Genomic DNA, 18,399 nt, shown 5'->3' with positions numbered 1-18,399 from the left:
GCTACAATGTGCATTTTAATTAAATGCACCATGAAATATCTTACCTGGTACACAGATGTGACTACAACCGCCACTGAACTGATTACAAGGATTGGTGCACTGCTGTTGCTTGCTTTTGGCCCAAACATGAATGTCCATTGGTTTGTAGGGGAGGTTCGAGATCATAACCATCTGATCTGACCCGTCGTATTTGTTGGCGCGGTAAATGCTTCGGGTATTCCAGTCTGTCCAGTAAATGTGCTGATCAAAGAGGGTCATCGCAAATGGATACAGGGCAGTGCTAATAATAATTTCACGATCCGCACCTGTAGTGGAGCTACGCTCAATCCTCTGCCTAAAACAAGTAGGATATGTTAGCGTTTCCTCACAAACCATGAGCCTCTAACATTCCATGTGGCTGTAAGTGTCTACAGACCCCATTGGGATGTTGAAAGAGACAGCCCAGGTCTTTGTTAAATCTCTCAGTCTTTAAGATTGTTAAAAAAATAAATAAATAAAAATCGTTCCAGTAGCACCTTAGAGACCAACTAAGTTTGTCATAGGTATGAGCTTTCGTGTGCATGCACACTTATTTGGTCTCTAAGGTGCTACTGGAAGGATTTTTTTTTCCCTACATCAGACCAACACCTGTAACTATCCATTGTTAGTTTCAGGACTCTCCTGCAACCTATATTCAGTGGTCTCCAATCTCTCTTCCCCACAGACCACTTGAAAGTCGCTGAGACTCTCTAAATGTTTTTTTCCTGCCTGCTGTGGGAATTGCAATGAGCTGCACTAAATTCTGGGTGGTTTTTAAAAAGTATTTTATGGCTTCTTTTATTTCTTCTATCTTGTACTGTACTTCAAATTCCACAGACTGCAAATTGTAATACAATGTGATAAAATGTAAGAAGTTAGATAAGCCACAAAAATGCAATTAAAAAGCAATATGAACATTTAATTAATATTAAATGTTCTGTCTCTCACCTTCAACCACAAATTTACAGCAATGCCATGCGTCACCCAAATGACCCTAATGGACCCTAGTTTGGGAGCCATAGTTACATTAGGGCTGGGCGACGTATCGATACATCATCCAAAATCGGTTTGTAGTCCGCATAATGGTTTCATAATATTTGACATGGCGATATGTAGCAAATCACAACATTTGTGTGCTATGTAAAAAAAATTGTGATATCGGGGGGAAACCGTGAAGTGGCTCATCACTTCTCTCATTATTCCTGCTGCCCCTTTCGCTCCGTACTATAAAATAACAGCTGTAACAATATGCTAAAAGTAATTAAAAATATATCCATTTTAGATGCCTATGTAGCAGCCGCTGTCAGATCATTACCCCGTTCATCTCTACATGGTTACATCCCTATTTCAGACATTGTGATGTAGCCGTATATCGTGCTGTTTAGCTGATCGTGATGTTGAAAACCAGATATTGCCGAGCCCTAATTCACATTATTAACATTTCTAAAACACTTGGAATCATTAGCATTTACTCTGGATGTGGTCATTAATAAACAGTTGCATATTATTTAAACCAAGGACCCCACACAGACATCTGACAGAAGCTGAGAAAGCCTAACAGTAAAACATGCAGCAAATGGAACACAAAATACGTACAAGCTTGCGTCAGCCCAATACAGCTGCTGTTCCTCATAGTCAAGGGTAAGTCCATTTGGCCATACTAAGTTGGTGCTTACAATGGCAGTCCTGAAGTTCCCTCCAAGTGTGGCTCGCTCTATCTTAGCACTGGAACTCCAGTCCGTCCAGTACATGTACCTAATTGACAATACAGTTGACAATTGGAAAAAGGAGTCATAGACAGTAAAGAAATTCATTTTCACCTGAAACAGTAAGACATCTAATAAGTAAGAAAAGGAAATGGGAAGAGTTTAAGGGGGGTGGATTAAATTGCATCTTCTTCTGTGCCTTGGCTTGGAGGACTATGCCAGTGCCTTTGCTGGAAAAGTCGTAAACCAGCTTCCACCAATCTGGTTCTGAGAAAATGTTTTAGACTACAAGTCCCATCATCCTTGGCAACTGGCCCTGCTGGAGGTGACGGAGGTTAGAAGTTGGAAAATCACCAGTTAAGGGAAGGAGGCCCTAAGCAATCCTTGAGAAAGGAGCAGATCACAAAGAAGAACTGGATATATATATTTTTAAACTCCCATATTAATGCTAGCTGGAGAGACAACAAGCTATACAGAAATGGGCATCCCTTTTTTCATCACATAAAAATTGTAATTTACCCTCGGCAAGGATCCAAGACGATGGCCCTTGGTCGTGGAACACGGGCCACCACAGAGCGATTAGAGCCATTCACAGCCATTGAACTGATAGTCTGATTTAGATAGTCACTGTAATAAAGCCTGTTGTTGATCCAGTCAAAGGCGATGCCATCCGGAGTTCCCAAATCTTAAGACGCAAAGAGCAATACAATAGAGGAAACAAATAAATCCCTGTGTGAAAACCACCATAAGATGCACCAAAACTGCTCTTATTCGAGCTTCAACAGTCTTTAATGGGACTTGCGTTAAGCTATTCACCTCCAGATATTTTTCCTGGTCAGTCATTGACAGTTCAGGCCCCATTACTATATCTGGGAAGACTGCTCATTGCAACCACCTCTTGATTTTTACCACCACAAACAATTTGGTGCCATCACCAAATTTAGCTACCTCACACTAACCCCTACCACTAGATCATCTAAACCAGAGCTTTCCAAACTTTTCAACTTGGTGACACACTTTTTGGATAAGCATCATTTCGTGACACAGTAATTCAGTTTTGCATCATCTCATGATGCAGTAATTCAGTTTTACTAACAAACCAGAGGTTCAACTAACCCTTTCCAGCTCCAGGAGAAGCATGGGGAGTGTTCGTGTGACACACCTACACACTGCAGTCGGCGCACTAATGCGTCGCGACACAGTTTGGAAAGCTCTGATCTACACCATCCATTTATTCCTCTTCTATGCTTCCTTTAAGTTAAACAGTTACTGATCCATAAGAAGACATGTCCTCTTATCCCATGACTACTAAAGCTTAAATGTAAAGGTACCCCTGACCGTTAGGTCCAGTCGCAGACGACTCTGGGGTTGCATGCTCATTTCACTCTATAGGCCGAGGGAGCCGGCGTTTGTTCGCAGACAGCTTCTGGGTCATGTGGCCAGCATGACAAAGCCGCTTCTGGCAAACCAGAGCTGCACACAGAAACGCCGTTTACCTTCCTGCCGGAGTGGTACCTATTTATCTACTTGCACTTTGACGTGCTTTCGAACTGCTAGGTTGGCAGGAGCAGGGACCAAGCAACAGGAGCTCACCCCATCGCGGGGATTCGAACCACCAACCTTCTGATCAGCAAGCCCTAGGCTCTGTGGTTTAGACCATAGTGCCACTTACTTAGCTTACTTAGGAGTCTTATCGAAAGCTTTTAGAGTGTCAAGTACTGTATACAATGTTCACCAGATCACTCTGGATCACTTTGAACTTTCACCTGAGTAAATATTTATAAGACTACGCCGCAATAACTCTCCTGGTTTCTGATGTTTAATCATATTTACCTGATGCCACTACAGTGGGGTTACCCGTTCCTGAGAAGATACTAACATAACTGATTTTTCCTGTGCCTGCAGGAGAGCTCTGAGTAAAGTAGATCACGTTGTTCACACTGTCGTAGTCCAGAGCTACTGCAGTTCTCAATACGTTCATTGTACGAAACGGAGGGCTGTGATTCTCAGGGTCCAGGTGGATGCTGCTAATGGCGTTTTCCAAAGCAAAGATCAGGTAGTTGTCCGTCGAGACAGAACACCTCTTGCCATCGCTTTCTAGGAATCCAAACGCACACCCACATCTTGGCGCTTGCAAATCAGGTAGTGCAAAGCACAGGTGAGAACAGCCTCCATTGTTCTCTAGGCAGGGGTTGTTATTGATGTCGGCAGGCGACAGAGACTGATAATGGCTGTTGTAAATGGTAACATCCCTCAGCCAATCAATGTTGTCTCTTATAACTGTTGGCGGCTCGCTATTGCCTGGCTCTTTGCTGGCTTGGAAGATTTTCTTCAAGTTTCTATCCACCCAAATCATAGAATTTTCAAAAATAGTAATGCCGTAGGGAGTTGGGTAACGGCTGCCATAGCGGACGATCTCAGGCTCTCCACCGTCATGTGGGATTCTTGCAATCATGTCTAAAGAATCGTCCACCCAATAAACGTATCCGTTGCTGTGATCTACTGCTAAGCCACGTGGGGTCACAATGCCTTCAGAGACCAGCACAGTCCTGTTAGTGCAGTCAAGAAGGGCACGTTCTATTTTGGGGTTCTGTCCATAGTCTGCCCAAAAGAGGAATCTGTTTTTGGGGTCGACTACAATATGCCTTGGCCTATCCACAGTGGTTTTAAGCAGAACGCGGCGATAAGACGTATTTAAACGAAGAACTTCTACAAATGTCTCAGTCAGGAATGCATTGGTAAAATAGAGATTTCCTATGTGCAATGAAATAAAACAAACACTAAAGTCTAGTATGATACCCTAGTACACAGAAAGTATGTAATTTTTCAGGATGGTCCTGTAATGTTCTTGATTTTAATCAGATTTTTCTTAATCATAATTTATTTAAGGTGTTTATTTCAACCACTTTTTAGGGTCAAACTCTTACATCAGTTTCCAACATACTAAAAAGAGGTGTTACATCTGAATACCTAAACCATGGTTAACAGATGCCCACAAATCAGTTGGATTTGAACTGGATTTGCAAACTCTGTGGTTTGCATGATTAAATTTTACATCTTCACTCAGCAAACCATGGTAAAGGCAGTTTCTCTGGCACTTCCTGCAGCGTTACAAGCAGCTGTACTTGTGTCTTCCTACACACATCCTTCCAGGGCCAGCCTTAGATTCACAGATTTCACATTGTTTCACTTTAATTTCCAATTGCCCGCATTCATATGTAATGCTAAACCATTTTTTAACATTACAGGAACAAGCACCAGTGAGTCTCAGGCTCCCCTCCCCCTTCTCCTCTGTAGGCTGGATCCTTATTTGTCCCCACCACTGTGGGCCAACTTTTTACAGGCGGGCAGGACACAGTTTGGGTGAAATAGCCTCATGGTTCAAACTGAAACCTTTGCCAGGCTACATTTGACCCTTAAGCTGGAGGTTTCCCATCCCTGCTTTAATGGGCCATTATAATTATTCTTCGTGTTACTTGATTCTTGGCATAAGTGCCTCTGAAAGATAAGTAATAGAAACAAGTTTGTTAAGAAATAGTAATACTGACCAGCTACCCAATCAATTGCAATACCACGGATTCCATTGAGTCCTATGCCATTTGTGATGACATTCCTAAAATAAGAACCGTCTGGCTTGATTTTGCGTATTGCATTCTGAGACGGAGTTCTGCTGCTGAAGTCACACCAGTAAATGAAACCAGACGGCATGTGGACATCCACATGTAGTGCGTTTCTCCCTGAAAAATAGCGAGTAAGGAAGCAGGTTGTTTAATTCATTGTATTAAAATGCACTGCTTAGGTAATTGAAAAGCTAAGATCCCAGCGAACCCTGACACTGTCAACAACTCCCACCGTTCATGCAGAGCCTCTGGGTGCCAGCACTCCAGTCGTGGCACCAGAGGACTCCATACTGATTGCCTGAACTTCCAGCTACATCACAGACCACAGGGTGGAAAATCTCAGGAATACAAGAGCAGAAGAAACAATGAGCCAGACAGGAACTCCTGAGGCACCAGAAAAGTGCCCAGCTGGTCAAACAAGCTGGAGACCCAAGTTTGGGAAACACTGGCCTAGATCCTGTTTAATAAGATCTCAGTCTAGGTCATTCCTGGTGTACCAACTCCCCTGGGGCTCTCTTCTGGAAGTCTTCCTTGTATTCAGTCAGCACCTGAGTTTGTACCCTTTACAGACATGCTGGCGTGATGTTCCACGGAGAGCATTTAACACCTGAAACCACTTATCAATGTGTTTTGTCCCAATAACATGGACAACGTCCACTCCAATACTTGTGGCCTCTGTAGCAATTGTGTAGAAACTATGCATAAGATTGGGTACATGGTGAGGACGTTTAAAATGCTACAGTAGGGAGGAAGACCCTGTGGCTCTTCAAATATTGTTGGAATACAACCCCAACCAGCATGGCCAATGGTCAAGGAGGAAGGCAGTTGGGAGTCCAGCAGCATCCCTGTGTTATTATGGTCTCTCTGTGAAGCACTGCTATACAATTACTAGAATTTGAATCTACCCCCTGTTCCCATGTTGTAGATTCCAGCCTATTTTCATTGGAAGGTAAATCGGCTTAAATCAAAACGCTTCTGCTTAGCTGGTTTGTGCACCTGACTTTTAGTCTCAGGACATTAAATACACACGTTTTACAGGAAAGACACTGGAGGCATTATCCATCTGCAACAGTAGATTATGGCATTAAGCATAAAAGGATTTTGCTCGTCTCCTGTAATCTCAACCTACCCCTTCCTGCCATGGGGACCATGGCTTCAGAATGGTCAGATGCCTCTAAGCTAAAGCCTTTAATTGCAGACAACATGGAAACGACGACAAAGGAGCTGTAAAGGGAGCAGGTCCTGTTGTCCGGATTTAACCGGAACCCAGTAGCACAGGCACAAGAGAAAAGCCCGCCGGGCACAGGGAGGCACAGCTGCTGACAAGTCCCATGGTTGTTGCTGCAGCCGTTTGAAGAACCAGCAGAATCTATAAAGCAGAGAGAGAAAAGAAGACATAGGAACCAACATTGAACAGCAAGTCATGAGCACCCTGAAGCAGGAACAAAAAAGGGGACAGACATCTTGGATTGTAAATGAAATAAGAACTTTCCCAAGCTACTAGTAAAAAAAAGAAAATGTATCTTTAAAGAAATCCAACAGTAACAACAGATTTCCACAAAGTGAATTAAACTCCCACTGTATGGACCAACTTGTTCACAATAAACATATATGAGAGAAGAATTATATTTGGCAATTTGTAAGATCTAGCGCCATGGTTGTGGAGCTCTCTTCTCGGGGAAGCCCACTTGGAAGTCTCTCTACCTGTCCTTAGTGAAAAGTTGGAAGCATAGCTTGTCAGGTGGGCTTGCTGTCTGTGACCACGGCTCAATGGGCTGCAGGAGTGTTGCTTGAGGCTGCTACATTTTAAGCAAGTGAGATTTATTTATTATTTACTGGGATAACTTTACTGGATTTGATAGGGTGTTTTAGAAATGAAATAAAATTGTAAGGTTCCACAAGAGTCAAAACTGGCTGGTTTGGTTTGATAAAAGCTTTTAAAATAAACCAACAAACGACAATAAATGTACAGCTGAAATGAAAAGTTCTTCCTTCCAACTGCCCCAGCTCAATTTGGATAGCTAATCCAACCCCAATCCAGTAATCTGATGCTTTTACCTGCACAGGTTAAAAAACAACAACCTGTAGTTAAAACTTGTTCCCTCTCAATTTTTGTTTATTTAGCTATTATTTAAAGCACTGTACTTGGTGCTGAGGAACAAGCACAATGGTAATTCAAAATTAGGAATTCGTGAAACCTTCTCACGGGTGACATCTTATACTCACTGTCTCGATAATACACCCGGAGGCATTTCAGTCCTGAAACATTGTCTCTCAACACCACTTTGTTTGCTCCTGTGGACTTGTCAACCCGCTCAATGACCTCATAATCCCGGTCCGTGTAGTACAGGAAAGAACCATAGACCGCCACTCCCCACGGGTGAGAGAGGTGAACAACCAGCGTTATCCGATTAGTGCCATCCACGTTTCCTCGTTCAATCTAGGAGGTAAAGGTCACGGACTGTATTACAACTGCCAGTGAAGTCAGATCTCTGTCCACAAGAATTCCATGCCTGAAATTAAAGTATATCTAGGTCTGGCACTTAATTTTCCTCCTCCCTCCCAGTTACGACTGAACGGTTTTCAGAAACACCCAAAAGTCATCCCAAATAAAAACCATTTGGATCATATAAACAGAAGTGTGAGCTCCACTGGATACCATGGGACTTAATTCCATGGATAGACATTCACAGAATTGCTCTGCTAAGCATTCCTACTGACTCTGGAAATTAATCATCTGCTAAAAAATTGCAATGCAGAATTTATTCCAGAGCTACCCCAAGCTACGCACTAAATGCTTTGTGATGGATCCATCTCTTCCCTGCTCAACGTTAACCGCCCAATCATTTCTGTTTTAAAGCTCATAACTCTTTGGCTGTGATAAGCAGCAGAAGTCAGGCACACCAAGATACCCAAGTTTATATGTGCATACATACCACTCCGGTGCTTGTGACTGGCCAGTACAGCTTTTGTTCCTTGATATCAATGGTGATAAACTCCACATGGTCCAGATTACCAGTGAAGAGGGTTTGGATACCTGAGCCATCCATATTTGCACTGCCAATCTTGGCTGGGACCCCACTGTCAGTTCCATGGTCCGTCCAATACAGCTTCCTGCAACGTAATGTTTTTTCAACCATCAAGAAAGCAGGAAACGAGGGTTTTCAGTAACCAAAGTGTGTGTGTGCGCGCATTTAGAGATTTGGCGTTGCGGTTGCAATCCTATGCACACCAACCTAACAGCAGGCTCCTATGGCCTCAGACTTTCTTCTGAGCAGGCCTTCATAGAATTGCTTTGTGGGCTTCTTATTGAAGCGTGTATAACAACACTCCTCATTTTATGTTAGCACAAAAAGACGTGTTTTACTACAGGTGGTGTTTGGACATAAAGCTAAACTGAATGGCTTAGTGCTACAACAATTACGAACCTCAGTAACCCTCAGGCTTGTTGGCTTCCGCTTCCCTCTCTTGGCCACAAAGAGACCAGAAGCTTCCTCAGTTTAATGTGTTGTTCAAACCTGTGGTACGGTTAGTTGAAAGAAGCCAGCTTCATAAACTGTGCTTTGGAGTTGGTTTGTCTCTGCTTTCCTCAGGAAAACAGGAAAGTGACCTCCCTGGGACACAAGCCTGGGCAGTGTGTATGGAGGTCCTGGATTGCCCAGATGACAAGAACCCCCTCTCAGGTTTACTGATGCGGTCCAAAGGAAAGCAGAGCAATACATTCAGCACCAACTTGGCTGCAGGCGTTTCCAGAAGGGGACGTACAATGCGCGATCCAAATGTCTTAGGGATTCCAGGTAGCCAGGAATATAAAACCTTGATAGAGCCAGAAACAATTTATTGAACTTACCCGTGAATGGGATCCAAGGTTATACCAACTGGCCTTCCAGATCCTGCAGCAGTACCATCATTGGTGATTAGCGTTTTTCGATAAATTATTTCTCTGTGGAGCGTCAGTACCTACCAAACGAACCGTATGGCGCAGAAATTAAGGAAGGCACTTTAAATCACAATTTGCACACTTGTTGGCACAGCAGTGAACTTGTAAGCAACTTAGCTGAGGTGTTAAACCAAATATTTTTTTGATCCTAAAATTGTTATCCTGAAGATATAATGGCTTACCTCAATAGATTGTGTGCCAGGGTTATTGTAGTACAGATTTCCAGATATCCAGTCTAAAGCTAGGCCTATAGGCGAACCAACAATAGATGCTGGGGCAAATATTGTCCTGTTTGTACCATCTGACTTCACTCTATGAATTTCACCCTGAAGATAGAAAAAACAAATGCTAAGAGTAAAATAAGCATGAACGTCTTGCACATGTATATCGTGAGTGTTACAAGCTCTAAGGAGGAATATTTGGGTCTACTATAACTTGAATGTACAAAAGAACCAAATAAAATAAAGCCCTCAAATTAGACACTTTCTATACACAGAAGTTTGTCCCACTGCACAAACTCCCAAGGAAGTGTATTTAGGATGGCAGCTACTGTCTTGATAAATGAAAATAAATGTGCTGGTCCTAAACAGTGATATGGTAAAGAATCAGGGGTAGAGAGAAAAGGAGGCTCCGAATGCAAAGAATCCTGAGAACCGCAGTTTACCCCTCACAGAGCTACACAAACTATAGTTCCCAGGATTCTTTGGGGGAAGCCATGTGGTTTAAATGCTAGTCCTACTCTGCATAGACCCGCTGAAGCTTATGGACACATCTAATTTGGGTTCATTAATTCCAGTGAGTCCAGTGAAACCTTAATATAGTTTGCCACCATAGGGGGCTCTTTCAGCTAAAATATGAGTTACAAGTGCAGTTAATAATAAAATATTTGGGGGGGGGATTGCAAGCCTGACATTTGGCAGCTCTTCCAAGCAAGCCAAATAATGAATTAGGCATTCGTAATAGATTGCAATGAATGATCTGCTTCACAAGATGGTTTTTCCCTACCTGCCAAGCACAGGGTGGCAAAACAGGCAAAGTACAATAAGCCATTTGGGGCTACCCACAGGTAAAAGTCAGGATGCCTACCAACAGGCTAAAAAGCATCAATTCCTTACACCAGTTTTACAAAGCAGAGCGTTTCCAACCAACAGCTATACAAAGCAACTGCATTTTACTTACTGGATTTTCAACCCAATATATCATCTGTTCCGAGTCGTCAAAGTCGACATCATATCCATTCTGCACTCCTGCTATTGGAACCATTGCATCGTTGGTCTTCTCCTCGGGGTTCAGAGAAATACCGTAAATTATGTTATCTCTTACAGCTATAAGGAACGGCTCTTCGACTGCAAAACAGCATCACAAGCAACAAAATTTTACTCTACTGTATTTCCTAAAAATTAGAAAATGTAATTCTCTGGCTTGTTAATTTTTGGGGAAATTTCAGCTCATTGAAACACATGTATGAACACAGTAGAACGTTTTATACCAGGTCAGATTATTTGTGCATCCAGCCCAGTATTATTGACTCTAACAGCGGCTTTCCAAGCTCTGCAGCAGAGGTATTTTTATTTAATTTTAATGGAGATGCCCAGGATCAAACCTGAAACCTTTAACATAAAAGGTGTGTCTCTCCACCACTGAGCTTTGGCCCCTTCCTATAAGGCATCCATGTCCTCAAAGCACTAATTTTGGAGCGGTCCACTTGAAATCGGCGCCCAAGAGAGACTCAAGTCTTTGTCACCTTTGCAGCTACTCTGCGTTTCAGCAGCTGTTGCCCTATTTTTTTTGACTTGCAAGCACGAAGTCAACTCCAATAGCAGATACTTTCCTCTCCCCACACAGCCCTTCAAAGATCAAAGTGTGGCCAATCACAGAGGCCTAATGTTCAAAATGTCCTGAAATTCTGAACTGCTTGCATATTAAGAGACCTGGACCACCGTATTACTACACAGCTCTACTACTTAAAAAAAGGGGGGGGTGGGAGCAAAAAATTGCTTTTAACAGCTTCACAGTGAATGGAGGGAAACACAAAAATATTCCAGGGTTGCATATCATGGATCAAACTGCCATGCAATGATTAAAAAAACAAGAAAACAGTGGTGCTTGGGACTTTGTGCTTTTCTGTCATCGTGACGGTTTGCAATATTGTCTCCACCAATTAGCTCTGCAGAGTTAAACAATATCACTGTGGTGAAAAGAAAACAATGCAAGCAAAACGCGACTCAGCGCCGTTGCTGAAAGTTTCTTGTTGGCAAGCTGAGCTAAACTATGTCAGCAAGGATTAGAGCCCCAATCAATCTCTGCAGGGGGAAAAGGTCAAGTCCCCCATTCTATCCAAATCCTGAATGAGAATGTATAATACCTGTGTTTGCTAAGATCTGCTCTTCTCTGTTAAAACCACTGCGCAGTGCATGTTAACTCAGAAGCTGAGTACTGCTGGGCTGGATCCAAAAGGTTCTTTCCATCAGTGGAAAGAAGTCCTTCTATTGCTTCTTCCATTGAGGAAGCTCGTTCTCCCAGAGAAAAGGGAACCTTAGGCTCCAAACCACTGCTTCCAGAGATGTTTACTCCCAGGTATGGAGGCATGATTGCAGTGTTAAGCATCTAGTAAGGATGCTCAAATCCCATGGGAATCTATCGTATTGAAGTCTCATGACCCACAGCCTGCAAGAGCATCCCAAATGAAGTTAGGTATGCTTGTGCATTATCAAGTCCAATTGACTAAACTCTTTAACATTTGCTAAAGCAGAAAAGTCTACAGAATGTGGAGTCCTACACATATTAAATGCATGTAACGCAAAGTCTGAAATGTTTTCAAAATACATGCCTACTGATTCAGTTTGGTGATCTAATTCTATAAACTGCATCTTTGCAGGGTTATGCACAGTGTTTCCTGAAAACGAAAACAACAAAATTTGGGAGATTTGCTTCCCTAAACTCTGCTGAAATACCAGATGGGGACTGGTGGCATGTTTTATGGTTTTTCATTTTCTCTCTGACTACAGTTCTCGTGACCCCACCTCTCATGCAGTTCACATGATCAGGGGAGAGAGTCCAGCCAGACGGGCAGGCGCAGGAATAAAATCGTGGTCCCGATGCAGAAAGCAAGCACAGGTGGCTGCAGGGGGATGAGCTGCAAAAATTGATACCTGAGAGAGAGAAATAAAAGCATTGATAGGGTAAATTGGAAAAAAAGCAGAGAAGTAGCGTGGCATGAAATGAAATGAAATGAGGGAATTAGGAAAGACCACTGGTTTGTCACATCTGGATTTAACATCAAGCTAAGACTAGTTATTGATGGTGCCTCGGTACTATGTCCCAGAATCTTGGTCTGCATTGAAAACCTATATTTTTAGGTTATACTTGAGTGGATGGAGTGAATAATGTTTATCTACAGCAAAAGAGACGAAAAATTGGAAGTTCTTTAGCTTCTAAACTCCTCTCTCTCACTCTTAAATATTTTTTATTCTTTTTCTCGATCTCTTCCCCTTCCTTCCTTTCCCATTTTAGTTTGGACAAAAAAAAAGATATTTGACAACAATCTTTGCATTTTTCTTTATAAACCCTAATATAAACCTTTTTTTAAAAAAGGAAAGAAAACCTATACTTTTAGAACAACAGTAGGGATTTGGGAGGCAAGCTGCTCATGAGGCCCTTTAAATAGGTCTCCTTTCTCTTAACTCCTTGTACTTGTGCACCTCATCCACAGCAATCATTCAAAGCATCCTTATAGCGCTTTAACAATCGTGGCTTCCCCCAAAGAATGCTGGGAACAGTAGTTTTCTAAGGGTCTCCTAATAGTTGGAGCTGGGCCTGTACTTAAAAAAAAAAAAATAGCTGACCTGACATCATTGTGACATCAGGGGACTGACAGATGGACAATCCCACCCACATGTCAAAATGGCCTGCAGGGGCTAGACCCTCTTTCCCACCCCTGCTTTAGCGCTGTGGCCCTGGAGAGTTTGCCCATCATCATAGCTGGAAGTGTCCAAAATATTCTTGATGTTTACTAATATTTACACTGGATGGTTTTGCTTTTTCTGTTGCAAAACCGTAACTGTCTGAGCTTACCGGCCGGCTGCTTCACAGGATGAACTGCAACAATGCCCAGAGGCTGGTGGATATTATAAACCATCACGGTTTGATTTCTTCCATGCCACTTGTTGGCTCGAAGTACTCGGTGGGTGTATCGGTCTGTCCAGTATACAAAATCTTCAAAAAGGGTCAGCGCGTGAGGATGCCGCAACACCTAAAAAAAGGGCAAAGGACTCACTTTCATTTCAACACTGTTGCTATTACAGTTGTTAGTGGTATCCAGAGTAAGTGGCACAGCACAGAAATCTTTATATCTACTCTCAAGTGTCATTTCTCCTACGACCCAATAAAATATGAGAAATAATGTAAGCCTTGCTCCAGGCTGCGGGACTTTTGTACTCTATGCACAAAGATGGAAGGACCCATTATTGCCAACAATGGAAGAATGGCTGTTAAAATTAACGGACTTAGCTGGGAGATGTTGACATGTTTAATTGACATTTTTAATCAGAGAAAAGCCATTGTTAACATTTGTTAAAGATTGGAAACCTCTCATTGAACTTTTGAGTGAAAAAGAAAAAGAAATAATGGCATTTGGATTTGAGGATTGAAGACTATGTTTGTTTATAGAAAGTGGCTTTGTTGGGTCTTATATTGGAGGGGATGAAGTGAATATTGTTAATAGTGGATGGACGAAGAATCAGGATTTTATTCCCCACTCTCTCTTTTAACCTCTTTTCTATGTCTATATTTCTCTCTTTCTCCTTATTTCTTTCTCTTCCCCTCCTTTTTCTTTATGTTTTTACTGTATTTAGATCAAAGACTTAGTTTGGACAAAACAGAGGAAACTATATTTGATATTGTTTTGCTAGTTTTCTCTATAAACCCTAATCAAATTTATTACGAAAAGAAAAAGAAATAAATCACATAAGCCTCACTCCTCAGTTTTGCTCTCTTGTGCTTAGATTGAATCGTTCTCTTCTCATGAAAGCCATGTATTGGGGTCCTAAACTACGATATGCACAAATCATGATATGGTGGGATGTCTGAATTCTGCAAATGTGTTAGTCTTTTTAAGTCCAATAGGCTTTGTCAGCCTTAAGCCAACACCTACAATACCAAGTGGCCCTATATTCTTCCCCTCCAAGCACTGTATCACATACAGGAACTAGACAGCAAGCCACAGGACTTTTTTAAATGTGCCTTTTAAGCAATATATTGTAAGCTAATAGCTTCAGAAATCTGTCAATAGTGCAGTGGACAGGTGATGGACTTGGACGGAAGAGTTTTGGAAGCCATTAGCGCCATACAGTCGTCCACGGTCACACCCTGCACCCCCGGCCCCTTTTCTTGTTGTTTTTTTTCCCTTTTCGTACCAAGTCACTTGCCACCACCTGGTGCCTGTTGTTTCCATTGTAATCACAGAAATCAATGTAGTCGAGATAGGCGTCGGCAAAATACAGCAGCTTGTTTGGGTAATCAATGGAAAGTCCATTGGGCCAATAGATCTTCTTACTGACGATGGTGGTTCGTAGCGTGCCATCCATGCTTGCTCTTTCAATTCGGGGATTCCGGCCCCAGTCTGTCCAGAACATCACGTGAGCACTGTGGGAAACAACGGATTAACAATCGCAGGAACAAGGGTACCCTTGGTACAGTCGGAAATGTCAAAGGACCTCATTCACAAAAGCTGCTTTTGGTGTATTGAAAGGTGTATAGTGTGACGGCTAAGCGAGAGAACCAAGGGCCAAGAAGTCCCTGGTTTGAATCTTGCCTCTGCCAAGAGCTCACTTAGGTGGCCTTAAGGCAAGCCACTCCCTCGGCCTTAGTCCCCTGCCCAGCTTTCCTTGGGGCCCAAATGGGGCTATTTTCAGCCTTATTTCTCTATTTTTAGGGCAGAGGTCTGACAGCCCTACCTAGAAACACTTGTCATCACACGTTGCCCCTAGTTTCAGCCTTGAAACCAGCCTTGTCAGGGCTTCAGAAATGTAATAAGCAACCACATTAATTAAACTAGATGCTTGCTGTGGTTCTGACACCAAGCTGATTTAATACAGAAGAACTCCAGACTTGAAAGAAGTGGAGCTGACTGCTTCTAAACAAAGGAGTCAAAGACGTATAAACCTCAGTTGCCAGTAAATATATAAAATGTGCAAAGGAGGAAAAGATCCTGCATTTGCAAAAAAAGAGAGAATCATATACTCTTTCAAAAAATACATGCAGAGCAAGGTGCCTCAGTCCATGTTCCTTTATGTCCCTTGACCCATTTTCTCAAAACTTACTGCCTATGGAAAACAAGGAGCAAAAAAAAATAGCACCCAGGTTGAAGCAAAAAAGCATCTCTGCTCTCGGAGCAGGCACAGCAAGCTGCTAACTCTCCAGAATGCTCCACTGTTTCTAAAATTGAACTAACACAACCTAGTTCATGGTGAATATATAAAGTTGGGATTGTAAAGCCCCTCAACTCTTCAAATAATCTCTTCTGTAAATAAGTGGCTGGTGCATTTTCAAATATACCATGCAAACAATAAAAAGTGTTTGCTAAATGTATCTATGATGGCTAACTGAAGCTGGCCAAAGAGTTGAATTTATTGGGCTGGCATGATTGGGTCAGACCATCTCCTACGGCCTATGGAATAGGAGGACCATAGAACGTAGCCAGAACTACACCTAATGTCCTATGAATTTCACATTCCCTGTATAAGGGGCTGCTTAACAATGGGATGAACTGGAAGTGGCCAAGTGGCATAAGACAGCCAGTCTGATCCAAAATCCACAGATTTCAATCTGCATACTTTGCTTAGGTTAAGCTTTGGACAACACTTCTAGAAGAACTCAACAACAACTTCTGGGAATGTGGTCAAGTGACTTGACTACTACACCTCATACAAATACCAGCAAATGATGATATAACACTACAGCTCGTTCATTCAATAATTCTTTGCCAAATTGCCCTTCCCAAGGAAGCAAGTATCCCATTGTCCAAAGGTGCCTTTTGAAAAAAAGGAGAAAACCTTACTCTGTCCTGGGATCTAACACTAGTCCCCTTGGGTTTGTTACATTTTCACTGATCAGCACAGTCCTGTGACTCCCATCAAGTCTGGAGACCTCGATTGTCTCAAGAACGAAGTCTGTCCAGTAAAGATTGCGGCCTACCCAGTCCACTGCGATGCTTTCTGTTACGGTAACACCACTGTCAAATACCTGCCGGAAACCATGAAGGAACAAGTTAGTGCTCTTGCAGTTTGCTACAGCCAAAATGAGTGAAAATTAATGAACAGACTATGGAAAAGAAAAGGAGCACCTTCGTTCTTCTTGACAGCAAAAAGAGAGCTATGCTGTGTAACTCATGTTCTCAAAGGGACTAATTCACCGCAATGAAACGATTCATTGCTATTCTAAAACTACTCCTACAAACAAATGGCTTATGGCTGGAAGCGGTTGGGCTGGTCTCATATCGGGATAGTATTTGAGTGATGTTAAAGATACATTAATTAGCTCAAGTAAAAGCAAGATGACTTGGCTCTGCAGTAGCAAAGGGTTAAACAAAAGTCACAAGTACTATCAATTACTTACTAGGAAATATAATGCCCTGTGCATTTTTAGCTTGTTTCCTTTATTACGGAAAGAATCTACCCAGCAGTGTGCTGGAAGTAAAACTGCTGTACAAAACCCTTAGAGACGGATTCATTCAAAAACTTGCAAGCATCAAGAAAATGAAACCTGCCTTTGGGACCCTTGTGGTTTGAAACAAGGGGCAGACATCAAATAAAACAAGCAAATCCTCTACCCAGTCTGCAACATTTAGCAGTCATGCAGGCTTATCCCCACAGTGCATAACACAGCTCTGTTTTCTACTCCCTTTCCCAACAGCATATGTACGTAACAAGCACTAAAGCAGGGCATTGTGAGAGATGGGTCTACCACAAATTATGCCGTCAAATTTCCCACATCTGGGGAAATCGCAGGGGTCAGAACATGCCTTTGTGCAGCAATTTTCACTCCACTGGGTCAAGGAATGCAAACAACAACGTTTGCCATGGGAATAAGTCCCTTCATGCATTACACAAATGAAAATTGCTGGCTCCAACATTTCAACATCTGTGCATTGCACGAACATCTGTAAAGAAGTTAGCTACAGCACAAGTGAAGAAGTGAACACACACACACACACAGGAGCGCCATGCAGTTGGGACATGCGACCAGCGTCTGCATTCCATGAGAGACTTACTACTTTCCTGTCTGTCCCATTCTGGTAGGCAGTCCAAATCTTGTCCTGTGTGGTGTCAGACCAAAAGATTCGATCCGTAGCCGAATCAAAATCAACCGCAACAATGTTCCTTCCATCGCGAACCAAGGAATAAATGTGCTGCGTGTGGGAAGTGATGTTGTCGACAACAATTTGGTTACGGCTTGCCACCAACAAGAGGAGATTCCCAAATTCTGCAAAAACAAAAAAGTCAAGTAAATTCTGCCAAAGTTTTTTTAAAAAAACAAAAACCTGCTGGAGGAAAAGCCAGTCAGAAAATTGCCACCCCTAGACTCATTTCGTGACAGGAACTCAGCGGCAGAGCACATGCTACAGAGTCCTCTAAGGGATAGCTCAGTCAGTAAAGCACGAGGCTTAATCTCAAGGGCTTGGGTTTGCACCCCATGTTGGGCAAAAGATTCCTGCATTGCAGGAAGTTGAACTAAAAGATCCTCATGGTGCCTTTCAACTCTACAATTCTATTACTCGGGCTGGGGAAATCCCCTAACTGAAACGTGAATACCTGTTGCCAGTCAGTCTTGACCAGGGATTGCCAACCTGGTCCCGACCGCCCACTAGTGGGCATTTCAGGATTCTAGGTGGGTGGTAGGGGGTTCTACGGCACAAGCTGAATCCTCCTTCCATCGAGCACTGGTGGGCGGAAACGAAATTTTACCATCAATAAAGATTCATTAGTGGGCGATAGGTATGGTATAAAAAGGTTGACTACCCCTGGCCTAGACAATGCTATGTTAGATGGGTCCAAGAGTCTTGACTCTGTATAAGACAGCTTCCTCTGCTCCACAAACAGGAATGGGAATGCTTTGT

The 18,399-nt window shown here is 42.6% G+C and overlaps 1 protein-coding gene across 2 annotated transcripts in view; it reads right to left on the bottom strand.

Moving 5' to 3' along the window:
* LRP2 (LDL receptor related protein 2) overlaps window positions 1–18,399 on the bottom strand; it is a 139,288-nt gene that overhangs the window by 51,654 nt on the left and 69,235 nt on the right. For both annotated transcript variants that reach the window (XM_035133370.3, XM_060280370.2), the window contains exons 27-42: window positions 17,554–17,765; window positions 16,342–16,526; window positions 14,699–14,927; window positions 13,359–13,536; window positions 12,308–12,436; window positions 10,464–10,630; window positions 9,467–9,610; window positions 9,195–9,304; window positions 8,281–8,458; window positions 7,571–7,784; window positions 6,474–6,713; window positions 5,273–5,461; window positions 3,558–4,478; window positions 2,244–2,409; window positions 1,615–1,773; window positions 45–334 (exon numbers count right to left, since the gene is read on the bottom strand). In XM_035133370.3, the coding sequence (XP_034989261.3) occupies window positions 45–334; window positions 1,615–1,773; window positions 2,244–2,409; window positions 3,558–4,478; window positions 5,273–5,461; window positions 6,474–6,713; window positions 7,571–7,784; window positions 8,281–8,458; window positions 9,195–9,304; window positions 9,467–9,610; window positions 10,464–10,630; window positions 12,308–12,436; window positions 13,359–13,536; window positions 14,699–14,927; window positions 16,342–16,526; window positions 17,554–17,765 (3,711 nt within the window). The remainder of the gene's footprint in view (window positions 1–44; window positions 335–1,614; window positions 1,774–2,243; window positions 2,410–3,557; window positions 4,479–5,272; window positions 5,462–6,473; window positions 6,714–7,570; window positions 7,785–8,280; window positions 8,459–9,194; window positions 9,305–9,466; window positions 9,611–10,463; window positions 10,631–12,307; window positions 12,437–13,358; window positions 13,537–14,698; window positions 14,928–16,341; window positions 16,527–17,553; window positions 17,766–18,399) is intronic.

This window comes from Zootoca vivipara, chromosome 1, assembly GCF_965207765.1.
Source record: "Zootoca vivipara chromosome 1, rZooViv2.hap1.1, whole genome shotgun sequence".
Taxonomy (NCBI): domain Eukaryota; kingdom Metazoa; phylum Chordata; class Lepidosauria; order Squamata; family Lacertidae; genus Zootoca; species Zootoca vivipara.
This window is presented reverse-complemented; position numbering and strand designations above follow the sequence as displayed.